The sequence below is a fragment of the Bos javanicus genome, chromosome 18, assembly GCF_032452875.1.
Source record: "Bos javanicus breed banteng chromosome 18, ARS-OSU_banteng_1.0, whole genome shotgun sequence".
Classification (NCBI taxonomy): Eukaryota; Metazoa; Chordata; class Mammalia; order Artiodactyla; family Bovidae; genus Bos; species Bos javanicus.
Genome location: NC_083885.1, coordinates 51,063,564 through 51,086,507, shown reverse-complemented (window position 1 = coordinate 51,086,507; position 22,944 = coordinate 51,063,564). Strand labels below are relative to the sequence as shown.

Sequence of the window (22,944 nt, the reverse complement as noted above, 5' to 3'; positions counted from 1 at the left end):
TGTCTTGTTGATTTATTGAGCCTGGGTGTCGTAAGGCCCACCCTCTGTGTGCTGGGGCCCAAAGACGAGTCAGGCGTCTGCGGTGCCTGAGGCGGGGCAGGCACACTTCAGCCCCAGGGTCCCCAGGGCGGCAGTGGGGAGGTGTAGGGACAGTAGGAGCCCGGAGCAGGAAACAAACCTCCATGGTAGATCGGGGGTCAGAGACTTCTAGAGGAGATTGTCCTTGAAAAGGCAAACATCTGCTTGTAGAAGAGGAAGGAAATACTACAGGCAGACACCACCGTGAGGCGTTGAGTTCTCGGTGCACTCGGAGGTTGTCCAGTTACTGACGACAGTGACAGCAGGCATTCCGCTGCCCAGCCATGGGCAGGCGCTGCAGTTAGCACTGTGCGTGTATGTGATCCCAGCAGGCCTGTGAGGCCATCCCAATGTTATCCCAAGGGAATAGGGACAGACTCATCCAAGGTCTCAGAGCTGGGCAGAGGCGTCAGCCGGGATTTGAATCCAGGTGGTGCTTTCAGCCCACATCTGTAACCAGTGCTGTTGAGTGCCTGTGACCTGAAACCAGTACAGGGGGCGGCAGCTCAGAGGAGTCAATGTAACTGCAGGGAAAGTGACTGGACTTAAGGGGCCGCAAAAGATAAAAAGGTCTTGGGAGCAGGAAGGAATCCCCAACGTTTTCCGAGGTTATGTGGGGCTGATAGTGCTCTGCTGTCCAGAAGAAAGCAGATCACTTGGGGCAGGCTCCTCTCGGGCCTCTAGACCGAGGTGCTTGGACAGGTGCGGCAGGACAGGCTGTGGCTGAGGTGTCCAGGAGGGAGGCCGGGCGAAGGAGGGGTGATGAGGTGGGGGTTGGGGGAAGTCTAGACCTGGGAAGGCCTTGAAAACCAGCCTTAGAAGTTAGGGAAGTGCAGGGGGTGGGATGGGGTGAGGGTTCTCTCTGGGGTTAGGGCTCTTTGGCATCCATCAGGATGGGGCAAGGAGGAAGCTGAAGATGGGCCGGGAAGGAGAGGATGGGGCCAGACCTGGACAGAGGCCAGGGAGGTGGGCGGAGGGTGTAGGGACACCCTTGGGAACCTCATGGCCCACTGGTGTGAGCAGCAGGCAGGGGCCCCCAGGAACCCAAGTTCAGCCCCTTGTCCAGACCCTTCCTTCCCTCATCCAGTCCACCTGCTCTCGGTGTTCATCCTGTGAACAAGGTGACAGCTGATGGTGCTGAGCAGGGAGGGGCAGGGTTTGCTCTGGGCCGTCAGTATACAGATGCCCTTGGTGCTCACCTCACGAGATAGCAGAGCGCAGATACCATAGGAACAGTCCCTGAACACCCTCAGGGGTGTGTTCGGAACTCTCCCATTTCACAAATGGAGTCCAGTACTGGATAGTTCAGTTGCTCCTCTCTAGGGCCTCTTGCCTTCGCTACCATTGGCACCATGTGGAGGAGATGCCATTTCACTCTGCCACAGCCCCACCATCTGGCCCCAGCATGTTTACAAAGCAAGGAGAAAAATCAGGCCCTCTGCAACAACCTTCCCAAAGGTGTCACTTCCCACCATCCCTAGAGGTGGGCACAGTAGGGTCCTGTTTAAGACAGCAATGAAGGCTTGGGGCTCTCTGCTAGGGTTTGGAAACGGCTCCTCTGCCCCCATCCATGGCCACCAAGAGTCTGTATCAAGGTTGTTTTAGCCCAAGTGACCCCCCTCATCACCCTGTGTCCCCCTTAAGCGGCAGGTAGCTCAGGCTATGATATAGGAAGCCCTTCATTCAAACTTTGACTCTGCCACTTACATTCTGTGGCCCTGACTTATCTGATGGCCAGCTCTTTCACCAGTCACCTGGGAATGACGGTGCTTCCCTCCCTAAGTAGAAGCAGATGATGTGTGCTGTGGTGGATAAGCCAGACGCGGCTCACTACGTGCACAGAGCTGAGGCACAGGAGGCCTGGGCCAGCCTGGGTTCACTGCACCTGCTCCCCTGCCTGAGACGCAGCCCACTCTGTCCCAGCGCCCCGCCCCCTCGCAAGCCCCCCCTCACCTCTGTGAAAACAGGTGTCTAGACAGGAAGCAGGTTTTCATGCCAATAATTTATTGAACGGAGGTCTGTACACAGGCAAACCTTACTGTGAAAACTAAGATATCAGGAGCTCCCCCACTGCCCCTGCCCTCCAGGGTGGGGAGAGGAGGGAGGAGGCCTTAGGGGCAGAGGACAGGAGCAGGGACACAGCTGTAGGAGGGGAAGGGGCCAGGTTGGACGGTGCGAATCGACATTTTCTTTAAGAAAAAAATTATAACAATCTATTTACACCCGGGGGCGAGGGGAGGGAAGAGGAGGAGAGGGGCTGGTCTGGTTCTATTTACAAGGGACACAGTAGGTGAGGGGGTTGGAGGAGGTGGAGACCTGGGGGGAGGGTGGGGGGCTGAGGGGGTGGAAGGTCCTCATGCCCCCCATCCCCTGTCCTTCCTTCTCTTCCCTCCCCACAACCAGTTAAAATCCTCTTAAAAAGCCTACCACAGGGGTGAGGCTGGTGAGGGAGGGACTAGGGGGTGGGGTGGGGACTCGTTTACCTCTGCCCTCTAGTCTAGGGGCCCAGTCAGGGCAGGAACTTGGTGGGCTATGGCCCCCCTTCCCAGCCCCACACAGGGCGCCAAGGTGGAAGGGTAGTTGGTGGCGCCCTCAGGAAGAGTTGGTGAGGGTGGCTGTGTTATCGGTCGACTGCCAGTCCGAGCTGGTCTGAGCCTCACTTAAAGCTGAGGGGCAGGGAAGAGCAAATGGTTAACTTGGGCCTGTTGGCCCCCCACCGCCACCCCGCCACCCCAAGGCAGGAAGCTGGTGTGAGATGCTACATTAGAAACCGAAAGCTGTCACTTTAGGTCGAGGGTTTCAAACTCAGACGCCAAAGGGCCAGGTTGGTCACTAAGTGACTCACAAGGGAGCGAAGCCCCTTAGCACAGGGGGCAGCTGGACCTCAGCTCCAGCTGGCAGGACCACCCTGAGCAGAGGCAGGCCCACTGCTGCCCAGTCTGATTTTCTTCCCCAAGAGAAACAGGAAATCTGGATTTGCACATAAAATAGCTCTCATTTTTAAATGGGAGGAACAAATTTAACTATTTGTTTGTGCAGACCAGATGTATGTCTTTCATTTTCCAGTTTGCATCTGAACACAAAATACAGGCAATAATGCCTTACAAAGGTGCCCATTCACATGGGAAACATGGCTTTCTGTCAACAATTTCTGCATATCTGCAGTAAACTCAGGGGCTGTGAGAACAAACCCTCCCCCCCATACACTGAGAAATGCAGCTTTATTGCACAGGAGATGGCCCCCAACTTACCTTGTGAGGACGGGGTGAGGGAGGCAGTGCCCGCCGGGGACCTCAAGTGAGGAGGGATGAGGATGGCATTGAGAGATGGTTGGATGGTGAGTTCTAGAGACAGGAACGGACATGTCTAGTCAGGGGACAGGGCACCTGGCGACCCAGTCCCGGTTAGAAAGGGGCACCAGATAAAGACAGGTGTAGCCACTGAACACTTTAAATAAAACTGGAAGGAGCCTAATGGGAGATCGCAGAGTGCAGATGAGGTGGGTTGGGGTCTCCCTGCATCAGGGGTGTATTTTCTGAGCCCCAGGACTGTCTTGCAGCCCACACTTAGCTCTCTACTCCGGTCTTCCACACCAAGCTCTTTGCCATCTCTGGCTGCCCCTCCAGCACCCCAGATCCCAGGCTGGGCTCTCACCGCCAGGACTGAAATTGAAGAGCGGGGGGAGCGGGCGGTTGTTGGGGAGCTGGGTTCCAGGACATCGCAGTTCATCGAAGAAGCTATGGGCGCAGGCTTCCAGCGGCGAGAGCCTCGAGGAGGGGGTGTACTCCAGCAGGCTGGAGCAGAGCGCGATGGCCTCGGGCGGCGTTCGCGATTTGAACACCTGGGGGTGCAGAAGAGACGGCTGAGGCCCTGGGTACTGGTGTGCTCCTGCTCGCCCCCACAACCCCGCTTTCCAGATGAGGAAAATGATGCGCAGCCTCTTGAGGGGAGGTGAGTTTGTATCAGATGAGCAACCCGCTCGGGTCCCATGACTGTTTGGGCCCTGCTGTGCTGTGAGCCCGCTTCCCCATCAGAAAGCAAGCCTCTGGGATTTACTGGGGGTCCTCAGCTTTAAACTTTGCCATGTGATCAAAGTTAACTGACCCACTACTGAGCCGTGACTATAGCCAGGTCCCCAGACCAGTTGGCCTCCGGTGGGGACCTCAGCCACGCTGCCTGAACCCTGAGCCCTCCCCCACCTTTGTCCAGGGATGAGCTTTAATCTGGGGGAACTTGAACTCCGTGTAGTTGGGGTTCATCTCGCGAATCTGTTCCCGGCTCGGTGTTCCCAGCACCTGTAGGGAAAGGAAGGGGTCTGAGCCAAGGTCCTTGGCCCTGAGCCCAGTCCCTGCCCGCCCTGGCCCTGCCCTCACCTTGATGATCTCCACCAGCTGGTCCACCCCACTGTCCCCAGGGAAGATGGGCTGGCCCAAGAGGAGCTCAGCCAGTACGCAGCCAGCCGACCACACATCTGAAGAGGAACGGGGGGAAGGTCAGAGCTACCATGCCCATCCCCAGGCAAGCATTTCTGTCCTTCATGATCACCCTGAGAAATGCCAAGAGCCCCATTTTCTTGGCTCAGAGAGAAAGGGCCTTGCACAAGGTCACACAGCATAGGAACACAAGAGCCTGACTCTGAACCTCCAAGTCTGCCTGACTATGCCGTACTCTCCAATCTAGAGGCTTCCATCGCTTCTCTCCACTCTGATCCCAGTAAGCCTTTTCTCTGCAGCCTCAGAGGACACATCAACAGGCCCAGAACAGACACCTATGTTCTCCGGGCCTCAGGGAGGCCTGGAGGGAAAGCATTAAATGAGCTGCCTTACTCACTTCCGGCCTCTCTCTCGCTCTCGGAAATAGCCGTGGCCTGGTTAGTCACCCCTTCCAGTCCTGTACCTTGACCCCCACAGCACAAGTTCACACCTAGGGACCATGATGTTTCCTCGCAAAGCTGATGAACTTTCTCTTCCGAACACTTTCACACCCTCTCCTCATGCCTGGAAGTTGGCACTCTCACCCCCAGCAATAGGGAAGGACATCGAGGCCCTGTGAACAGGTCACACCCTCATGGTGGCAAAGCCTTTCACCTCCGGATTCCCCCAAGGTCACTGTCAGCCCCTCCTGCTGACTGAGGAGAAAGGACTTCCTGGGAGGTTCCAGGGCTCTATGGACTCTGGAGTCAGGTCTGCTTTCAAAGCCCAGCCCTGCCCAGTCCCACCTGACTGTGGGCAGGTGACCTCACCACTCTAAGCTTTAGACTGTAAAATACACCTATGACAGCATCACCTTCCTGAATTTGTGAGGACCGGCTAAAGGAACAGGTGTTACGCTTTATCACCGAGCCTGGCAGACACACAGAAGGACCTCAAAAACTGCCACAACTGCTACCCCCCCCCAAGTCTGACCGATGGATGAGGTGTAATCGGTGGCTCCGAAGATCAGCTCTGGGGCCCGGTAGTAGCGAGAACAGATGTAGGAGACATTGGGCTCCCCGCGGACCAACTGTTTTGCACTGTGGGAAGATATGGGCAGGAGTCAACACGGGCCAAGGGTCGGGATCCCTCCTCGCCCCTTCAGCCACCCAGCCCACCCCAGGTGAGGCCCACCTGCCAAAATCGCAGAGCTTGAGGACAGCAGTGTCGGGGTCCACCAGCAGGTTCTGGGGCTTGATGTCGCGGTGACACACACCCTGGGAGTGGATGTAGGCCAAGCTCCGGAAGAGCTGGTACATGTACACCTGGGGTGGGCAGGGGACAGCAGAACTCCAGCCCAGTTCTCCCCGCAGAGCACACCCCTGCTCCACCATCTCGGCCTGCAGAGCCCTTCCAGGCCCACTCTCCCTGTCTTGAAAATACTTCCGCTGCCCCTTGGTTCTCAAGCTTTGGTGAGCACCAGAATCACGTGGAGGCCATGGTAAAACAAGGACTGCAGGGCCCACTCCCAGAGGTTCTGATTTGGTAGATCAGGATGAGGCTCTGCAACCAGCCCCCTAGTGCTGGTGCCGGTCCACACTTTGGAAACCACTGCTTCAAACACACACTTTGGCAGAAGCCTGATGGACAAGACAGATACATCAGGAAGGCCTTGTTTTAAAACAGGCTGGGGAGCCTCACCAAGAAAACCACTGGCTGTAGGAAGGGCTCAGCCTCCTTCACACAGCAGTCAAAACCACCCTCACGCCAGCCCCTCTCCACCTGGATTTTTCTGCTATTCTCTTTCCTACTGACTAGGATGTTAAGTGCCAAGAGCAGGGATCTCTGTGTTTCCATCGCTGCTGCAGCCCCAGGGCTTCGTCCATAGCCCGGCATGTGTAACTGCTCAGGCCTGCCTCCTGGGCAGCACCTCCTCTGTTCCCAGTGCCTGTGGCCAGAGATGCCACCTTCTTGTCCTGTGCCCAGTCTTCTCCCAGAAGCCTTCCTCAATCCTTCTCACTCCCAAAGCAGGCAGGGCCAGGGGCCTCCTGTTTGCAGAATCCCTGTGCTGCTTCCGGGTCGGCCATTGTTGGCAGTTTTAGAGTTCTCTGTGATGATGCCTGTCTACCCTGCTAAACTGAGAGCTCTTCAGGAGCAGTCTGCGTCTCAGTCAGTGGGACCTCTACAGCTGCTCAGTGCTGGGTCCGGGACACAGTCCACAAACCAGACTACCACCACCCGCCCCCCCCAGAAGGTGCGGTCCCACAGCACCACCCTAGGCCTGGGATGCTTAAAGCCAGCGGGAGGAAAAACGGCCCATGCAACCTCCGCAAACGTGAGCCCACCCTCCTCCCGCCATGCAGCTGGCTGCTCGGGTCCCGTTCTCCACAGCATCGCGAAGCCCGCCCACTCACTCAGTCACTCACTCAAATACGTCCTTAGGGACAGTAACACACAGGGCACAGCACCAGGGGAATGAGCCTCCGCAGGCCATGAATGAAGATGCCTGAGTCCCTGGTTCCATGGACACTAAGTTTCCTCCAACCCTGCCTCCTTCCCATCCCCCTCTGCCAGGGCTCCACGGGCCAGGACTCTGACCTCACTGTGCCTCTGCATTCTAAGTCCCCACCTCGATTCTGAGCTGACCGCACCAACACCACTTGGTGGGTGGGCTCCTGGTGTGGACACGAGCCGGTAATGTGCAGCCTCCCCAGCCCTGGTCAGCCTGCCTCCCGGATTGCATCAGGCCTCAGCTTGGGCTGCGCTGCCTTTGGGGAGCTCCATCTCTGGGGATGTAGGGACAAGGGCAAGGTACGTGAGGCCTCTAGAGACCAATGTAAACTTGGAAATGATGGGAGAGTCTGTCTGGAGCACCTGACTTGGTGGGCCAGGACCCCCGCAGCCCGCCAGCCTGCCTACCTTGACATAGATGATAGGGATGCTCAACTTGGCCTTGGTAAAATGGCGGGCCACCCGGTACACTGTCTCGGGCACATATTCCAGCACCAGGTTTAGGTAAAGCTCGTCTTTCTGCAGAGAGCAAAGGAGAGGTGTGAGGCGTCATGAGAAATGAGCAAGGAAGAGGGGGAGGAAGGTGTATGGAGAATAACGGGGGAAGGGACGCGCAGCCATGAGAAAGGCAGCAGACGGGTGGAGCCCACGCAGAGGAGGAATCCCCATACCCAGGTCTCACCTTCTCCCCACTGGAGTAGAAAAAGTATCTCAGCCTCACGATATTGCAGTGGTCCAGCTTACGCATAATCTGCAGCTCTCGGTTCTTGGGGGGTAAGGGAAGAGAGCCTCAGAAGACAAGCCACTCTCCCTGCCTCCCCTCCCGAGCACCCCTCGCCACAGCTCTACTCCAATTCCTGCCAGCAGGGCCAAGCAGCCACTCCGCTGGTTAGCTCCAAGGCCCCATATGAAGCAGCCCCTAATTCCTCACCCCTAGCTCCCCTCACAACTAAACTCAGACCACTTACATGTGCTTCCTGCAGCCTACTTCTTAACAATGTTTGATTTTTTTGCTCAGGTTTACAAAGCAAATGACTTCACATGTAAATCTAAGTTCTTCAGCTTCTCTTGAAAATCACATGATGTGGCCACATGAGGCCCACCTCCCTGCCTGGCACGAGCAACACTAGACAGGGAGAGGTCATCCAGATGCCCCTAGTCCCCAGGCCACTCCACTGCTTTCACGGGAGGCATCTGGGCACTTGGATCCTGAGTCCTGGACTCCAGGCTTCTCATCCTCACCTTCCCAGTAGAGATCCAGCCTCAACCTCTTCCCAGAAGACCTATCTTAGCACTCTTCCCTCTCCTCTGTTCCCCCCTGGGGCCTCAGAGGCCCCTATCCTCAGATTCCTCTCACTTTCGGGACTCACCTATAATCAAATTCTGACCAGCACCCTGGAGGAAGACCTGCCCCTGAAGTCCTCACTGCCCGAGACCTAAACCCTGACCTGGTTTCTTCAGCCCAGGCTCAATTTCTCCTACCTCCTGACTATACAGGATCCAAAGGGCCTCTACCAGCTCACAGGGCACTATATATGAATGAGGTAAAGGACCCCTTCCTCAGGGGTGACCGGGCCCCACACCCAGGCATCTATAGCACGGGCAGGATTTCTCCCAGCAAGTGCCAGACCCTGGGGGCAAAGCCTGACCTTCGCAGACAGAATCATCAGCCCCACCAGCTTCCTTTCTCTTCTGGGTAGCAGAGTAACTCAGTGGTTAAGGTGAAGTGCTTGGGAATCAGATTCTAGACTTGACCTTGTGCAATTCTCTTATCTGAGTGTCAGTTTCCAGCTTCTGCTTACTTAGAATGGGAGTAACAACAGTACCTACCCTCAGAGAATCTTTGCGTTAAGTTAAACTCGCCTACAAAAGCACTTACGAAGAACAAGAGCCCAATAAAAGTTAGCTCTGGGTTCTCCTGGAATGCACATCCCCACACAGCTCACTCTCTTCTCCTCTGGCCCATGCTCAGACCCCCTGTACAAACCCAAGTCCAGCACTCTTGCTGGAGTTCCCCCACCAGTCATGTGCAGTCAAACCTCCTGATCCCTGTTCCCCGCAAGCTACCTTGAACCTCTTGTCCTGGAGAACCTTCTTGATGGCCACCAATTCCCTGGTGTCTGCCAGCCGTGCCTGGTACACGACCCCAAATGAGCCACTTCCAATCACTTTGATGTCTGTGTAAGCCACCTCCTGGGAGCGCTCCGGGCCTTGGCCTAGAGTGGCTACCACTGTGGTCACCTTCCCACTGTCACCTGGGGAGCAAAGGGAACACACAATCTACTGACCTTTCCCCTCGGGCCACCACCCCATCCTGGGGCTGTGAGAGGGCAGGGAGTCTCTACAGGAAGCTCATGGGGCAGGGGACGGTCTTTGTCCCTCCCCCATCTTCAAAGGTGGCTCCTAGATGCTGCCTTTTCCCCTCTTCCCTTCAGGGAACCCCAAATCCTGACTCCTCCATAGGGGAGAATACTGACACATAAAACCTCTTGCTGTACCAGGGTTGGTAACCTCTAATTTCCACTTCTGGTGAGCAGCAAATTATTGGTCCCTCCTGATGTGAGGAGGCACCACCACTCCCAGATGTTGAATCCATCCATGACGAGAGCTAACTGCCTTCTGCTCCCTACTCACTAGGGAGAGCCTGACCTAACCTCTTCCACTTGAGAGCAGGAATCCTGAGGTACTTCTATGTCAGTAAAGCCCTAACCTTTCCCACAGCTTGGGGGACAGTGATCTCTAAGTCCTCCCTAAGTTCACCACTGGTTTCTGGTGACAGAAAAGAATGACTCCTCCTGTAGGGAGTGCCAGCGCCCTAACTCTCACTTTTGAGACAATTAGCCTCTTACCCAAATACTCTGGGGCTAGAAAAAGGCACTGGCCTGACCTCACCCGTGAGGTTCGGAGCCCCAGACCCCATCCTGTACGTAACTGGTCCCTAATGAACGAACACTTAATAGTGAGAATGGTGAACCTGATCTCTATCATCAAGGGTTTATCCTGGCCTCAGTCCTTTAAAGGAAATTCCCAAAGCATTCTGCGAATGGCAGCAAAAGTTGGCATTCTTGGAGGACAGGGATCCCTCTTCTTGGGGTAACTGGTGAAAGGTTCCCCAAAGAAAATAAGTCAGTGATGAATCAGATCCATTCAGAGGGGAGAGGGAGGGAGAGGATCCTATATAGCTATTTATCCACTGTCAATGACATCATACATCAGAATAATGAGAGGGATATAACTTCACATCCTTATTCTAGGGGAGGGACTGGTAACCGCCCCTGCCCCCATTCCGTTTTCTGTGAAAGGAAACCCTTCAAGACAGACATCTTTGCTTGAATATTAGTGACTATGAACTTGGTCTGAAAGGTATGCTGACTTCCAATCTGTCCTCAAGAGAAGCAGCAATCATTAATTTCCACCATTCGGTGTACAATTCTACACATTATGGACAGATAGTGTTTTAAAAGGGAAGATGACTGGGTATCAGATTTGGAAAGCCCTGGCCCTGTTCTGTTCTCTGGGGCCACAGCAAGCCCAAATCCCTGCTTCTAAGTGATACTCACTCCAAATCCCCATGCTCTAAAGGGGAGCAATTCAGATCCCTTCTCTGGGCGGTGATGATCTTATTCGTGTTCTCTTGAGAAACAATAACCCTTGAGCCCCATTTGCAAGCGACAATGACCCCTGATCCGTTCTCGAATGGATGGCAACATCAGATTCCTGTTTTTAAGGCTCACGGACCCAAGACTTCGGGACTGGAAGAACAAGAACCTGTGACCCTGTCTTTTGGAGGATTACTAATTCGAATTCTAAACTCCAAGTGATGGTAACCCCCCCGAATCCCTCTCTCCGGGAGGGCGTAGATCTCAGATCCCAGTTTGGGAAGGCACAGTGACCTCGAGCTCCTCCCTGAGCATAAAGAAGAACCTGATCGACGTCTGAGTGGCTTCAGGGATCCGATCTCCACCCGCCACGGGCGCCGCTAGTACTCACGGCCCAGCTTCACTCCGGGCGGCGGGAAGCTGGTGCCCGCGCCGGGGCCGCCGCTGCCTCCTCCGCCGCTGCCGCCGGGGCCACCCCCGGAGCTTGAGGCCCCCACGCCCCCGCCCATGGCTCCGACTGACGTCTTCCCGCCGCCGCTGCCGCCTGGGCCAGAGGCCGAACCCCCCGGGCCGCCGCCGCCGCCGCCTCCTCCGCCGCCTGGCTCCGCGAACGAGCTGGTCCGCGCCCGGCCCGAGCCCCCAGGGCCGCCCCCCGAAGGCGCGCCCCCGCTCATGGCGCCGAGCGCAGGCCCAGGCCGCGGGGCTCGGGCTGCCCGGGCCGCCCCCGCCGCTGCCGCCGCCGCCGCCTCCCCCGGGCTCCGGCCTCTTCCAGGCCGCGCCGCTCGGGCTCCGGCTCCGGCCCAGCGCCCGCCGCGGGGCACGCTGGGAGATGCAGTCCGCCGGCCCTACGCGACGCCGTCGCCGCTCAAGGCCCTCACAGAGAGCCGCGTGGCACGCCGGGAAATGGAGTCCACAAAGACCTCGGGCTGCGGCGATGATGAGTCGCGCTGCACCTCGGGAAAGAGTCCCGGGCAATAAGTTGGACAGCTGCCCAAAACGGACTCTGAAGCACTTTCTGAAGCAGAGTCAGAGTCGCACACTCACTCCATTGCGGCAATCGCGCGTCCCTAGGTGTGCCTCAGAAATGTAGTCTCAGGTAACTCTATCTGTGCGCTGTATAGGCCCGATGCACTCCGGGAAACGAAGTCCAGTCGCTCACTTAATTTATTGGTTGTATGCCGACTGGCGCCAAGTGCACTCTGGGAAATTGAGTCGGAGCCGGTGGACCCGCCGCTATCGGGCTGTGAGGCAAGCCGGGAAATGTAGTCGTCGCCACGCCCTCACCGCATTGCAGGTATAAAGCTACTTCCAAAGCACGCCGGGAAATGGAGTCCCATGTGATTCCTAAGCCCCAAGTGGATTTTGCAGTTCCGGAGACAGGCTAGGAAATGGAGAGGCAGGACATTCCTCCACCCTCGTTCGCTAGGCCGCAATCCCTGCTGGGAAATGTAGTCAACACCGAGGCTTCAGGGTAGTTGCTACAGCGAACCTTGTGTCTTCTGGGAAATGGAGTTCAAGGCGGCCTTACCTTTGACTGAGGGGGCGGGGTCTACCGTAATCCTGAAGCATGCTGGGGAATAGTCCAGACCGGATCCCGACCCTTTGTGAGAAAACAGCTGAGGTTTGCCGGAAAGAGCGTGAGCGAAAAGGGAAAGACAGTCGCCTAAGATAGACTGCAAAAAGTTTCAACGCCTCCTCTCCTGACGCCAGGTCCCAAGAAAGAGCCGAAGTCGATTAGGGACTACTGGAAAATGGAGTGCAAACACTCCCAAGTTTCCACAAATCCGGAAGGAAAACCCTCTCCGCCAACGATTTAGGAAACAAAGTTTCCGGTGGATTTTTCAAGACAATACAGTCTTCGGATACTGTCTAGCTTTTCCTAACAATGTACGTTGCACCTGGAGGCTGAACTGAAGGTTGAAAGAAATGAAAACACAATTTATTTTGAAGATCCCATTAAGCTCTTTGAATCCTCAGGCTTTCTAAATTACAGGATCCTGGAAGGCCCAAAAGAAGGAAGCCAGCTGCTAGGCGTAGCCTCGCGTTTTGTGTTCGCATTATGTTGCCCCCACTTAGCGATTAATACCCGGAAGGACGGTAGTCCAAAGCGCGCTGGGAAACGGAGTTCGTTTGAGTGTGTGTGTGTGTGTGTGAGTGTGTGTGTGTGTGTGTATGTGTGTGTGTACAGAGCTCGTGTGAGTGTGTGCTGGGAAATAAGAGTTCATGTGAATGTGTCTATGTGTTCCGGAAGTATTTGTAACTGAAATGAAGTCCCCCTCCTCTCCTGTCTCGTGGAATGACGGGAAATGGAGTTCTAGGCTTCACTTTAATCAGATCCTGTGATCACTCTAATTGCCTTGCCCTTTGAAAAAAGTCTCGTCCACGCTGTAGTTGAGTGCAATTCCCAGCGGACACAAACTCCTGGGGCAGGACGGATAGTAACTCTGAAGCCTTTCGTACTACATTAACCAGAAGGCAAAGCACAGTCACACTAACGCTCTCTTCGCAATGAATGCGGCTACATCACTGCACAGTCCAGAGCGGGTGCTTCTGGGAGTTGTAGTAGTTCCTCAGTCAAACAGTTCCTGCTGCCCTCTGACGGCGGCTCGGAGTCCAAAAGCAAAAATCTGACTCAAGCCCCAAATCCTGGGGAATCCTAACCTGGACCAAGAAGGCTTACAAGGGCAGGAGAACAGGGCGGAATAGCGGCGGTTACTTAACGGCCAGAACCCGTGGGACGTGTGGCTTGGGCCGCACGTGTGCAACCGCCAGAGGATATTGGGGTCCTTGGGAGCCTGAGGGAGTCAGTCTGAAGGAATCTTATCCGAATGTCTGTACGAGATGAGAACGTTTGTTGAGGGGTGCTAGAGCGGTTTGTAAGTGGCTACGAGGGACCTCTGGGTGTCTAGAGGTGCTCAGAGGTGCTCAGAGGTAAAATGGTCTTCCTGGAGAGGAGTGGAGTCAGAAAGGACTTGAGGTGTCTGTAAAAGGTCTGTGGGAGACTGTGAGAAACTGATGGTATCTTTGAGGGACCTGAAGAAGTGAGCGATGGTTGAGAAGCCTAAGAAAGGAATTTCCGGGGACTGAGGGAGTGCTGGGGATTATAGGTAAGGAGAGAGTCTCTGACGATATGAATTAATTGATGGAAGTGTCTTGAGCTTTTACTTGGTATCAGAGATCTTGGAGGATGTGGAAGGGAGCAAGGGTATGACCTTGCAGAAACTGAATAGATTTAGATGGGCCACTTTAAAGATGAGAGGAGCTGCTGGAGTTTTCAAGACCAGAGGCCACCTGTGACGTCCCACTTAGCCAGAATTTGGGGCAAGAAATCTGGCTGGGCTGTGGTCTGACCTGGAGAGGGGTTCTGGAGCTGAGCGCCTTTGACTCCATGTTAGATCCGGTTTAGAGGTGCTTTGAAGGCACTAGAATCAGGTGCTGAGACTACTAGTCAGGGTCCTCCCTCCTACCTCAGTAATGACATCCCCCTCTCTCCATCACACCACCACCAACTTAGCTGCATCTATGTTGCCAGGAGACATGCCTCATCCCTACTTCCAGAAATAGCCCAGTGGCCCCCACCCCAAGGGAGTGACTTACATCACCCAGGAGAGGGAGCAGTTGCCTGCAGGCCTCCACAGGAGCCTCACAGTACCCCAGCCCTGGATCCTTTCTTCACTGCCAACGGGCATCATGAGGGACCACCCACCCGGGGCTGGCTTGAAATGAAGATGAAATGAGAGTGGGTAGGAGTTTCCAGTTCCTTCCCCCAGAGTTGCACAGGGTGGGGTTTCATGGTGAAGCCATGCAGGCCCAGAGCCCTCAATTTTCTTAGCAGCTGTGTGGCCTTTGGAAAATTTTCCCTCTCTGGGCCTCAGGCACCTCACCTGCACTGGATGGGTTGTGCTGTCTAAAAGCACCTCCAGCTTGGATACCTCCTCCTGATTCATCTCTGATTCAAGCTCTCCAACTTGAGCTTCTGGCTTTATGACCTCTCCTATCAGATCTTAGGAACTTGAGATCCTGGTCTAGATCCAACCATCCTGACTTTAGGAGAATTGATTTGTTGAAAGAACATGTATTTCAGAGACAGACTTCATTAAAGTCCCAGCTGGGCTTAAGGCCTTAGGCAAGTCATTTAAGTGAGCTGCCAGCTCCCACCTTGGAGATAAAGAACTCCAGCTCCTAAGTACCTGGCACACAGTAGGTGAACTGCAACTGCGATTAAGCCAGTCTCTTAATTTACTAGTGGAGTGCTCCCATGGGTTGATGGGAGGATCACTAAAGTGCCTTGAAAGATCTACATTGCAAGACACTGCAAGCCTGTCACCAAAGGACTCCCAGATTAACTCATAAGCACCTCTAAGAGCTGACGTGTGAGGACACCAAAGGTAGTGCAGAAGGAGCGCCAGGCCTTCACCAGAGCCTGGAGGGTTGAACAGTAATTCACAAAGAGAGGCATTGCAGACAGAACAAGGGCCATGGCCTGGCACTGAAGAGCCGAAAAGTGCTCCCAGGAAGAGTGGATCCCCACGAGAGAGGGCAGTCAGAGGGCCAGAGAATGCCCAAGACCTTCACCACCAGGCCCAGAGGTTTAGTGCCCCCCGAGGCCAGGAGTTCATTTTCCAGGACTGGACTTGACCCATTCAGATGGGGTTAGGCCCTCTGGCCATGGATCCACTCAGAGCCAAGGATGTGGCCCTGAGGTGGCTGCATGCACACTCAATCACTGCATCCAAAGGTCCAAAGTTTTTATTGTTTTGAATACATTCTCCAGCAGCCCCCGACTTCCCTCCCCACCCACCCTCCATCCCCAATACAGAATAAGGCTTGACCACAGACCCCCACCCCAGGGGCCCCAGCTGGGAGGCAGAGGGGGCTTCCAGTTTGGTTTCAGGGCACCCCCTTCCCCACCCGCCTGCCTATGGGGCAAGTCCTAGGAGCAGCTGGGGGGTGAAGGGGTTGGACTGGCACTGGGGTGGGGACCAGGAGAGGGATAGCAGGCACTTGTAGAGATTTGTGGCCTATGGGCGGCACCCCTCACCCTCCTCCGCCCCCAACACCCCCCTCAACACGGAATTTTTGGTTCATCATAAAATGTCCCTCCCTCTGCTGCAACCCTGTGGGGCTATGAGAAACCCAGGCACTCACGGCCCCTGGAGGGGCGGGGAAGGCAGAGTTGGGGCTGAGGACAGCCGGGGACGGACAGAGAAAGCGGTACAGGAGGCAGAGAACAGGGAGGGAGACAGGCTTTACTTCCTAAACGATTGTAATAAAAAAAGTTCCTGGGCTTTGAGGCCGGAGCCTCAGTTCAAATATAAATTCCCCAGAATGGAGGTGGCCCCCTTAACTCCCCCCTCCCTCCCACCCCCACCACTTTGCCTGGAGCTTAGAAACCCACAGGGACAGGGGATGGCCCCACCCCTGGGCACCCACCCACCCTCACCATTAAAAAAAAAAAAATTAAAAGTTTTATACAAAACATGGGGGACGGGAAAGAGGAGGAGGCGAAGCGAGACTAAAAAGCTGCCCTCGCCTCCAGGGAATTGGGGGGGGGTTAAGGCAGCAAAAGAGGCATGGGGGGTGGGGGAATGGGGGTCCCCTGCCCACAGCCCTCAGGAATCTCGATGCTCCAGAGAGAGCTGGGCTGTAGCGTGCTGGAGGTCAGAACTCACCCGCCTTGGGGTGAGGGGCCCCCCAGCCTCCCCAGGCCCCTCCCCACGCACCTTCTTGTCCTCGCCCTCATCCTCAAGGCCCCCAGCAGGGCCCCCACCCCCTTCGAGGCGACAGTCTTCACTCCAGCGGCGTTTAAAGCGCAGCTTGAGAGGCATGCACTGGGCGACCCCGGGCGCCTCACCCGGGTCAGGCTTTGGGGGTGCAGGAGGCACACGAGGCGTCTTGAACACCTCCCCGTCTTCTTCGTCCTCGTCGCTGATGTCAGTCACCTCCACCTCCTCCGACTCGCCTTCGGAGATCGGTTCCACCTTGATCTGTGGTGGCGGCGGTGGCGGTGGCGGGGCCAGCGCCCCGGCACCCTCGGCCAGCCCGCCTGCACCACTGAGGGCCAGGCCAGTGCCCTTGTCAGCGCCCGCCAGGGCCTTCTCCCCAGCAGCCCGCTGCCGGCGTCCCAGGGGGGGCGGCTGGAGCTTAAACTTGAATGGAGAGGAGGAAGAGGAGGACGAGGCCGAGGAGGGGACCGGTGGGGTCTCGGGGGCCATGGGCGGCAGTGGGCACTTGTCGGGGCGCTGGGGCTGTGGCACCACCAGCCCGGGGTAGTGCAGGAAGGCGCGGGGGCTGAGGTGGTAGTTGTAGACGCTTTGGGTGTGGGCCTGCAGGTACCGTTTCATGTCCTCGGGGCTGAAGGAGAAGTGGGAGCCTCCCCCCGAGCCGCTGGGGCCCCCGCCACCACCGGGGTACATGGGGCTCAGCGTGGGGGACGGGGTGTAGGCCAGGTGGGTCGGGGTCATGGGCAGAGCTGGGGAGAGCTGCGGGGGCAGCAGGGAGCCAGGCCCAGCTAGAGGAGACACGGGGAAAGGGCTAAGGGGCTCAGGGCCACCCCGGGGCCGGGGGTAAACACGGAAGACACCAGGGTCATGGGGCAGGCGGGCCAGCGGGGGCCCACGGAAGGCACCCAGCTCCGGGGGGCCAGGCGGTCGGGCCCGGGGGTCCTCTCCCAGGGGCTCTTCGAGCTCTGATGTGCCATCGCTACAGTCACTGACCGAGCCCCGGCCCAGGCGCCGGGCCACCACGGCCGAGAAGAGGGATGACGATGAAGAAGAGCAGGCCGGCGGTGAGCGGGGGTCCTCGGTGGGAGACAGCACCTCGGAGGGTGTCGAGGGAGGAAAGCGGAAGTGGCTGCCACCTGTCGGCACTGGCGGGGCGCTCTGGGGCACCGCACCCCCTGACGGGAGAGGGAAGACGTGATGTCAAGCCCCCCCCCCCACCCCCCACCACTCCGCCTCGCCTGGACATTCAGGTAGACCCTGCTCTCCCTCTGAGGCCGTACCCACCAGCCCTGGTACTCACCAGCCAAGCCCACGTCGATGAAAGGGTAATTAACCAGCACCAGTTTGTTGAAGTTGAACTTGTAGGTGAACCGTTTCCCCTTGGTCTTGTGCAGAATGCGTTTGTTGTAGTAATAGCTGGGGGTGCACAAACACCTTTCACCGGAGGGTCAGTCACAGGGGACCCGAATCTAGAACCCAAACCTTGACCCATATTAGTGCTGCTCGCAAAGGGTGACTGAGAAACGTGGGCCACACGAGAGGAATCAAGGTCCAGAGGGTGGGGGACCAGTTCTCCCCTTAGTTCTGGGGCCAGACTACAGGCCACATCCATGACCACGTTCTCGCCTCAGTGTGACACGTGGGCTCAGAGGGGTGAGAACTTGGCCTGAGGTCACACAGCCATCATGTGGCACAGCCAGAAGTCAAACCCAATGTCTACCCCCACGGGCCAGGGGGCTCCCAACCGGTGTGTGTGGGGGGCTGTCCACGTCTGCCCCGGGGCCTCTGCCCTCCTCACCGCAGAGCCCGGCTCAGCTTGTCATAGTTCATCTGGGGCTTGCACTTGCGGACTCCCCAGAGCCGAGCCACCTCGTCGGGGTCCTTGATGACGAACTCCCCGTAGTCCCCCTGCCAGGCGATGACACCCTGGTATTCCTCTTTCCGCAGCAGCTCCAGGATAAAGTGCCACAGCTGGATCTGCCTGGAGCCGGGGGACGACTCCGGCTTGTAGGCCCAATCCGGGAAGGCAAAGCCTGGAGACGGGACGCAGGGGAGCTGCCCTGGGTCAGGGTGCCAAGTCCAGGGCCCTGGGGCCCATCCCAGGGTCCACCTCCTGGCCCCGCCCTTACCATGGGGAAACCCGTCTCCCCTCTGCCAAGCCAAGACCTGTTAGAGGGAGACAGTGTGTCTGTGTGTGTGAGGGGGGCTAGACAGGAGCTGGGGGGAGGGGAAGCCGGAGCCTGCTCCAGCGACACCGGGAGAAACAGGAAACCGTCGGCGGCGGGTCCCGGGGCCAGTGCCAGGGGGCCAGGCACCAAGCCAGGCCGGCGGGCAGGGCTGCCAGTGGGGGAGGGGCAGGAAGGGGCACACGTGGCCAGACGGGTTGGGGCTAGCCACCCCCAGCCCACCCTCACTCCCATTCAGGGTTAGTCATTACCACGCCCCTACCCCCCCAACCTCCTCTGTTCCCCTCCTAGGAACATACACTGTCTCCCTCCCAAGACCTACCGGAGCCCTTACTCCCACCCTAGGCCCCCAAGAGAAGGTTTTTTTTTTTTTTTTTTTTCTTAAAAGGACCAGGAGGGGTGGGGTGGCTGGTTGACGATGAGGTCAGCGCTTGCACACACAGAGGCTTCTGTCTTCCCTGGAGAGTGAAACCCAGACTGTCTGAGAGAGCGCCCCCCCATCAAGCCAGGGACCCTCTGTGCTACACTGCCCTACCCAGACCCGGGCACATGGACCCAACCTGGCTGGAGGGCCTCAACACTGAACAGGCATCGCTCGCTGCAACCCGTTCCCCCTTCTGCCTTCTCATCTTCAGCTTCTTCCCTGCCCACCTACCTACCCGCCCCCAGCATTAACCTTGGGTAGAGGTTGGTGGTGGGCTGGTTGGTCCCTAGAGGGGGTGGGCAGCCTGAGGAGGGGAGTTGGGGGGGCTGCGGTTGTTGTCATTTCCCAAACCCCCGGGTAATCAGGGACCATCAATAATTCAGCACAAGGCAGCCGGTAATGGAGGGGTGGGAGGAGGGAAAAGGGAGGAAGAGAAGAAGGGGGGGAGGCAGGACAGGAGCCCTGGTGCCACTAGAGGGAGAAGGCCAAGGTGGACAGTTAAGGATGGGCGGGTCCCAATTCCCAGTCAGGCTGCAAGGGTCAGCCTTCTTCCCATGGCCCTGGCTCAAGCTGAAGCAGGTACCAACCCAACCTGAGGCAACATGGAACCTCCCTGAAAGCCCCAAGTCTGGAATCCAACAGGGAGCCTTCCCCATGGGGATGCCGGGGATCAGCAGCTCCTGGTCCCAAAGGGACCACTCCCTCTAAATCAGAGCTGACTCTAATCCCTGACCCCTGGCCTTGGGCAGACTGGGATGGCCAGCATTCCCCACCTGGTCCCTGCCCCATTCAGAAATCCCAGCTTCAGTCAGTCCCTCAGGGCTCCAGGGATATGACCATATGACCTCAGCTGGTCACAGACCCAGGGTCCTGTACCAGCAGTTCCTGCTCCATTCACAAGTGACAGCCCCTGACAACACCTTCCACGGACCCCAACATCCACAGCCCCATCCCTCTCTTGGGAATCCAGGTGTTCACCCTTTGATCCTCACCCTGCTAGAAAACCAGGTCCAACAGTCTTGTTCAGCGCCCAGAGGCTCTTGGGAACGCAAGAGACCGCCGGCTTCATGTACCCGCCAACCTTCTCCAAAAAACTCCTGTCTCCCTTCATGGCACCAAGCTTCAAGACCCCGCCCCCACCAACAAGCCCCAATTTGGCTCTTGGACTCGGGGTGGGGGCCGAAGCCCCTGAGACATCAATCTAGGGTTGGGAGGGTGTACTGATTTTCACCCTCCCCCCAAAATTAAAGCCACCCTTCCCAGCCCACCCGCCCCAGCCTCCTTGTCCCGGTAACCAGGCAACGTGTGTGCAGCGACAGTCCTGGGAGCGGGGGAGCAGGAGGCTAAAAATAAACTTTGCAGAAGAGAAGGAGTGAGAGAGACTACATGCAACACAAAGGGAACTCAGAATGGAGGTGGGGGGCTCTGGAAAGGCCTCAAGCTGCATTTCGGGGGCTGACCCAGGCCCCCTTAGTTAAGCCCCCTCCCTGAACAACCTTGCTCCGGGGCCAGGACCCTGGCTCCCACTCATGGCAGGGACCCTCCCCATTCCCAGGCCAACCCCAAAGCCAGCTTTCCTCATCGGACACAGCATACATGAGGGCCTGTTCCCAGCTTTGGGGGGAGAAGGAAGATGGGGGGTGACGTCAGGGTGTCTCAATGGGGCTCTGTTCCCCAGGCTTTGGAGCCAGGAGCCAGGCACGGGCAAGGGGAGCATGTGTGAGTGTGTGTTGTGTATGAGTCCACGTGCTTAAAACAGGGAACCACCCGGCCTACACCAAGAAAGCCTGGGGATGCTGGACCTCTGGAGCACGGGGGGGGGACGACACAGTGAGGCAGAGACAGAGCAGCTGACAGAGAGAAGAACTGAGGACATTGCCAGACAGGGTGGAGAAGAGGCAGCAGACAGGAAGGGCTGGGATGGCGGGGTCCCAGAAGACACACCTGGATCCCACACAGGCGGGGTAGGGAATCTCCCAGACAGACTATGGAAACCTGGGGCGGAGGTGGGGGTGCAGAATTCTCGGGCACCCCTCAAATTCACCTTAACTGCCCAAACTTATTTCAAAAGGACTATGGGGGTCGGAAGGGAGGGGCAGTGGTAGAGGAAGAACACGCCGGCCTCCTGGGGGGCCCCACCACCTCCCCCACTCCAAGCAGCCCTCGGTGGCGCCAGGGCCGGGAAGAAAACAGGAAGTGGGAAACAGCCGCGGCAGAGGAGAGTGGGGCCGGGATAGAGGATCGGATGGAGGGGCGCGCAGCGGCCAGCCAGGAGGCAGATGGACCCATGGACCCATCGGGAGGCCAGAAAAGGCTCCCGCCCCTTCCCCCAGCCAGAGAACCCACACACGGCGCGGCCCCAAAACTGGGATGGGGGAGCGGCCCAGCCGGTCCCACCAGGAGAAGGCCCATAGCAGGGAGCGAAAACGAGGCGGGGTTGTCTGGGTCCCTCGGCCCCCTCCTCCGGCGAGGGGAGTCTCCGGCTGCCCCCGAGGCCCAGCGGCCCTGGAGCCTTTAGGAGCCAGAGAGTATGTGGGACGCACGTGACTGACCCTACAGCACTCCGAGCCCCTGCCCACACCCAGCCCCCTCCTCGGCCCCCAATCCCCAGGCGACGGAGCCCGGCTCGGAGCCCTTTAAGAGCCGCCCCCACCCGCCCAGCGAGGGGGGGCGGGGTGGGTGGGCCGGTCGGGGCACACACCCGCACACAGGAGCCGTAGCCGCGGCCGCCGCCGGGGGAAGGAAACAAGTTTGAACAGCGGCGCCCGGCCCCCTTCCCCCTCCCCCGTCCCCGCCCCGGGCCGGATTCCGACGGGGTAGACGGGCAGGGGGCGGCTGGGACCCCTCCCCCAGCGCGCCCGGGCGCAAAGTCCAGCCTGTGAGAGCCCGGGGGCGGCGGGGGAGGGGAAGGGGGAAAGTCCGAGTGGGAGGGGGGGTTAATCCTGCTGCCCCCCGCCCGCCGACCGAGGGGGGGGAGGGGAACCTTGGTCCCTTAAGGAGGAGCAAGTTGGCGGGGAAGAGGGGGGCGGAGGGAAGAGACGGCCGGTTGAAAGAGAAGAGCTGGATGAGGGAGGGGGAACGAGGGGGGGAGCCTCCGCGTCCCCCCCACCTTCCCCACCCTCCTCAACCCCAGGTCCCCGGCGGCGAGGGAGGAGGGTTCCCAGGTCTCTCCGGAGCGACCTTAAAGCCGCGCGTTCTAAGGTCGGAAACAAAAAGTTCCTTTTTCGAACGTTCGGGCTGCGCTTTGGAACTTTGCGACTCGGCGCGGGCGGGGGAGCGAGGAGCCGGCGGAGACGGGCGGGGGAGGGGCGGCGCAGCCCGGACCCCGACTCCCGGGCTCCCCACTCACGCCCTCCTCCTAGAGGCCATCCCGTATCCCCCTCTAAGCCGGTGCGGGGCACGCATCGCGGTGAAGGTCACGGGCCGGACCGTGCAGCGCGGAACCGGGAATAGCGGGCCCTGTGGACAGCGCCCCCCCACACACACACCCCGCACACGTCCCGGCCCCCAGAGTGCAACGTGACAGAGCGGCTGGGAGGAACCCAGCCACCCCCGTGATCCCGGGTGTCAGGGAGAGCCCAGGTTTTGGGGTCCAGGCAAGGAAAGAACCAAGACTCGCAGCACCCAACCACTGCGCCCAGAACCAGGAATTGGGGGCTCGGTGCACACCCCCGCTCGCACCACAAGAAGCAACAGGTCTCGAGTGCTTGGGGGGGTCCCCCGCAACTGGGGAACACTCGGGCTCCCCCAGAACCCTTCAGCCCCCCCAAAGTTTCTCCGCCTGGTTTCCCGGGGCAACAAGTCTCCCCCACACGTGCTGCCCCCGCCCCCACCTGTGTCCGCCGGGGTCTTCATGCTGGGGGGCCCGGGGCGAGGCGCCCCGACTCCGGGCCGCAGCTCCCGGCGCCCGCGCTGCCCCGTCCCGTCCCGAGCACGTCGGGCCGCCCTCGCCGATTCACCCGGCCTCGCCTCTCAGAGCCTCTCCCCTCCCCGCCGCCGCCTCCCGGGTTA

General features: G+C 58.3%; 2 protein-coding genes across 2 annotated transcripts; both read right to left on the bottom strand.

The window, feature by feature from the left end:
• Positions 1-2,061: 2,061 nt before the first annotated feature.
• Positions 2,062-13,114, bottom strand: GSK3A (glycogen synthase kinase 3 alpha). The gene is made up of 11 exons (XM_061388451.1): positions 10,992-13,114; positions 9,069-9,256; positions 7,684-7,767; positions 7,410-7,520; positions 5,685-5,815; positions 5,484-5,590; positions 4,452-4,549; positions 4,278-4,373; positions 3,733-3,919; positions 3,330-3,422; positions 2,062-2,744 (listed from the first exon to the last, which is right to left on the bottom strand). Exons 1-11 carry the CDS (start codon positions 11,272-11,274, stop codon positions 2,671-2,673), a joined length of 1,452 nt encoding a protein of 483 aa, XP_061244435.1. The 5' UTR covers positions 11,275-13,114; the 3' UTR covers positions 2,062-2,670.
• Positions 13,115-15,333: 2,219 nt separating this feature from the next.
• ERF (ETS2 repressor factor) lies at positions 15,334-22,944 on the bottom strand. The gene is made up of 4 exons (XM_061388450.1): positions 22,767-22,944; positions 18,122-18,356; positions 17,624-17,739; positions 15,334-17,498 (listed from the first exon to the last, which is right to left on the bottom strand). Exons 1-4 carry the CDS (start codon positions 22,786-22,788, stop codon positions 16,213-16,215), a joined length of 1,659 nt encoding a protein of 552 aa, XP_061244434.1. The 5' UTR covers positions 22,789-22,944; the 3' UTR covers positions 15,334-16,212.

Excerpts from the sequence above, each read along its gene's own strand:
- GSK3A (XM_061388451.1), bottom strand. The coding sequence starts at position 11,274 with ATGAGCGGGGGCGCGCCTTCGGGGGGCGGCCCTGGGGGCTCGGGCCGG. Across the intron at positions 9,257-10,991 it reads GCCCGGAGTGAAGCTGGGCC|GTGACAGTGGGAAGGTGACC; the intron begins GTGAGTACTAGC and ends TTTGCTCCCCAG. Across the intron at positions 2,745-3,329 it reads CCTCACCCCGTCCTCACAAG|CTTTAAGTGAGGCTCAGACC; the intron begins GTAAGTTGGGGG and ends CCTGCCCCTCAG.
- ERF (XM_061388450.1), bottom strand. The coding sequence starts at position 22,788 with ATGAAGACCCCGGCGGACACAG. Across the intron at positions 18,357-22,766 it reads GAAGACCCCGGCGGACACAG|GCTTTGCCTTCCCGGATTGG; the intron begins GTGGGGGCGGGG and ends TCCCGTCTCCAG. Across the intron at positions 17,499-17,623 it reads CATCGACGTGGGCTTGGCTG|GGGGTGCGGTGCCCCAGAGC; the intron begins GTGAGTACCAGG and ends CTCTCCCGTCAG.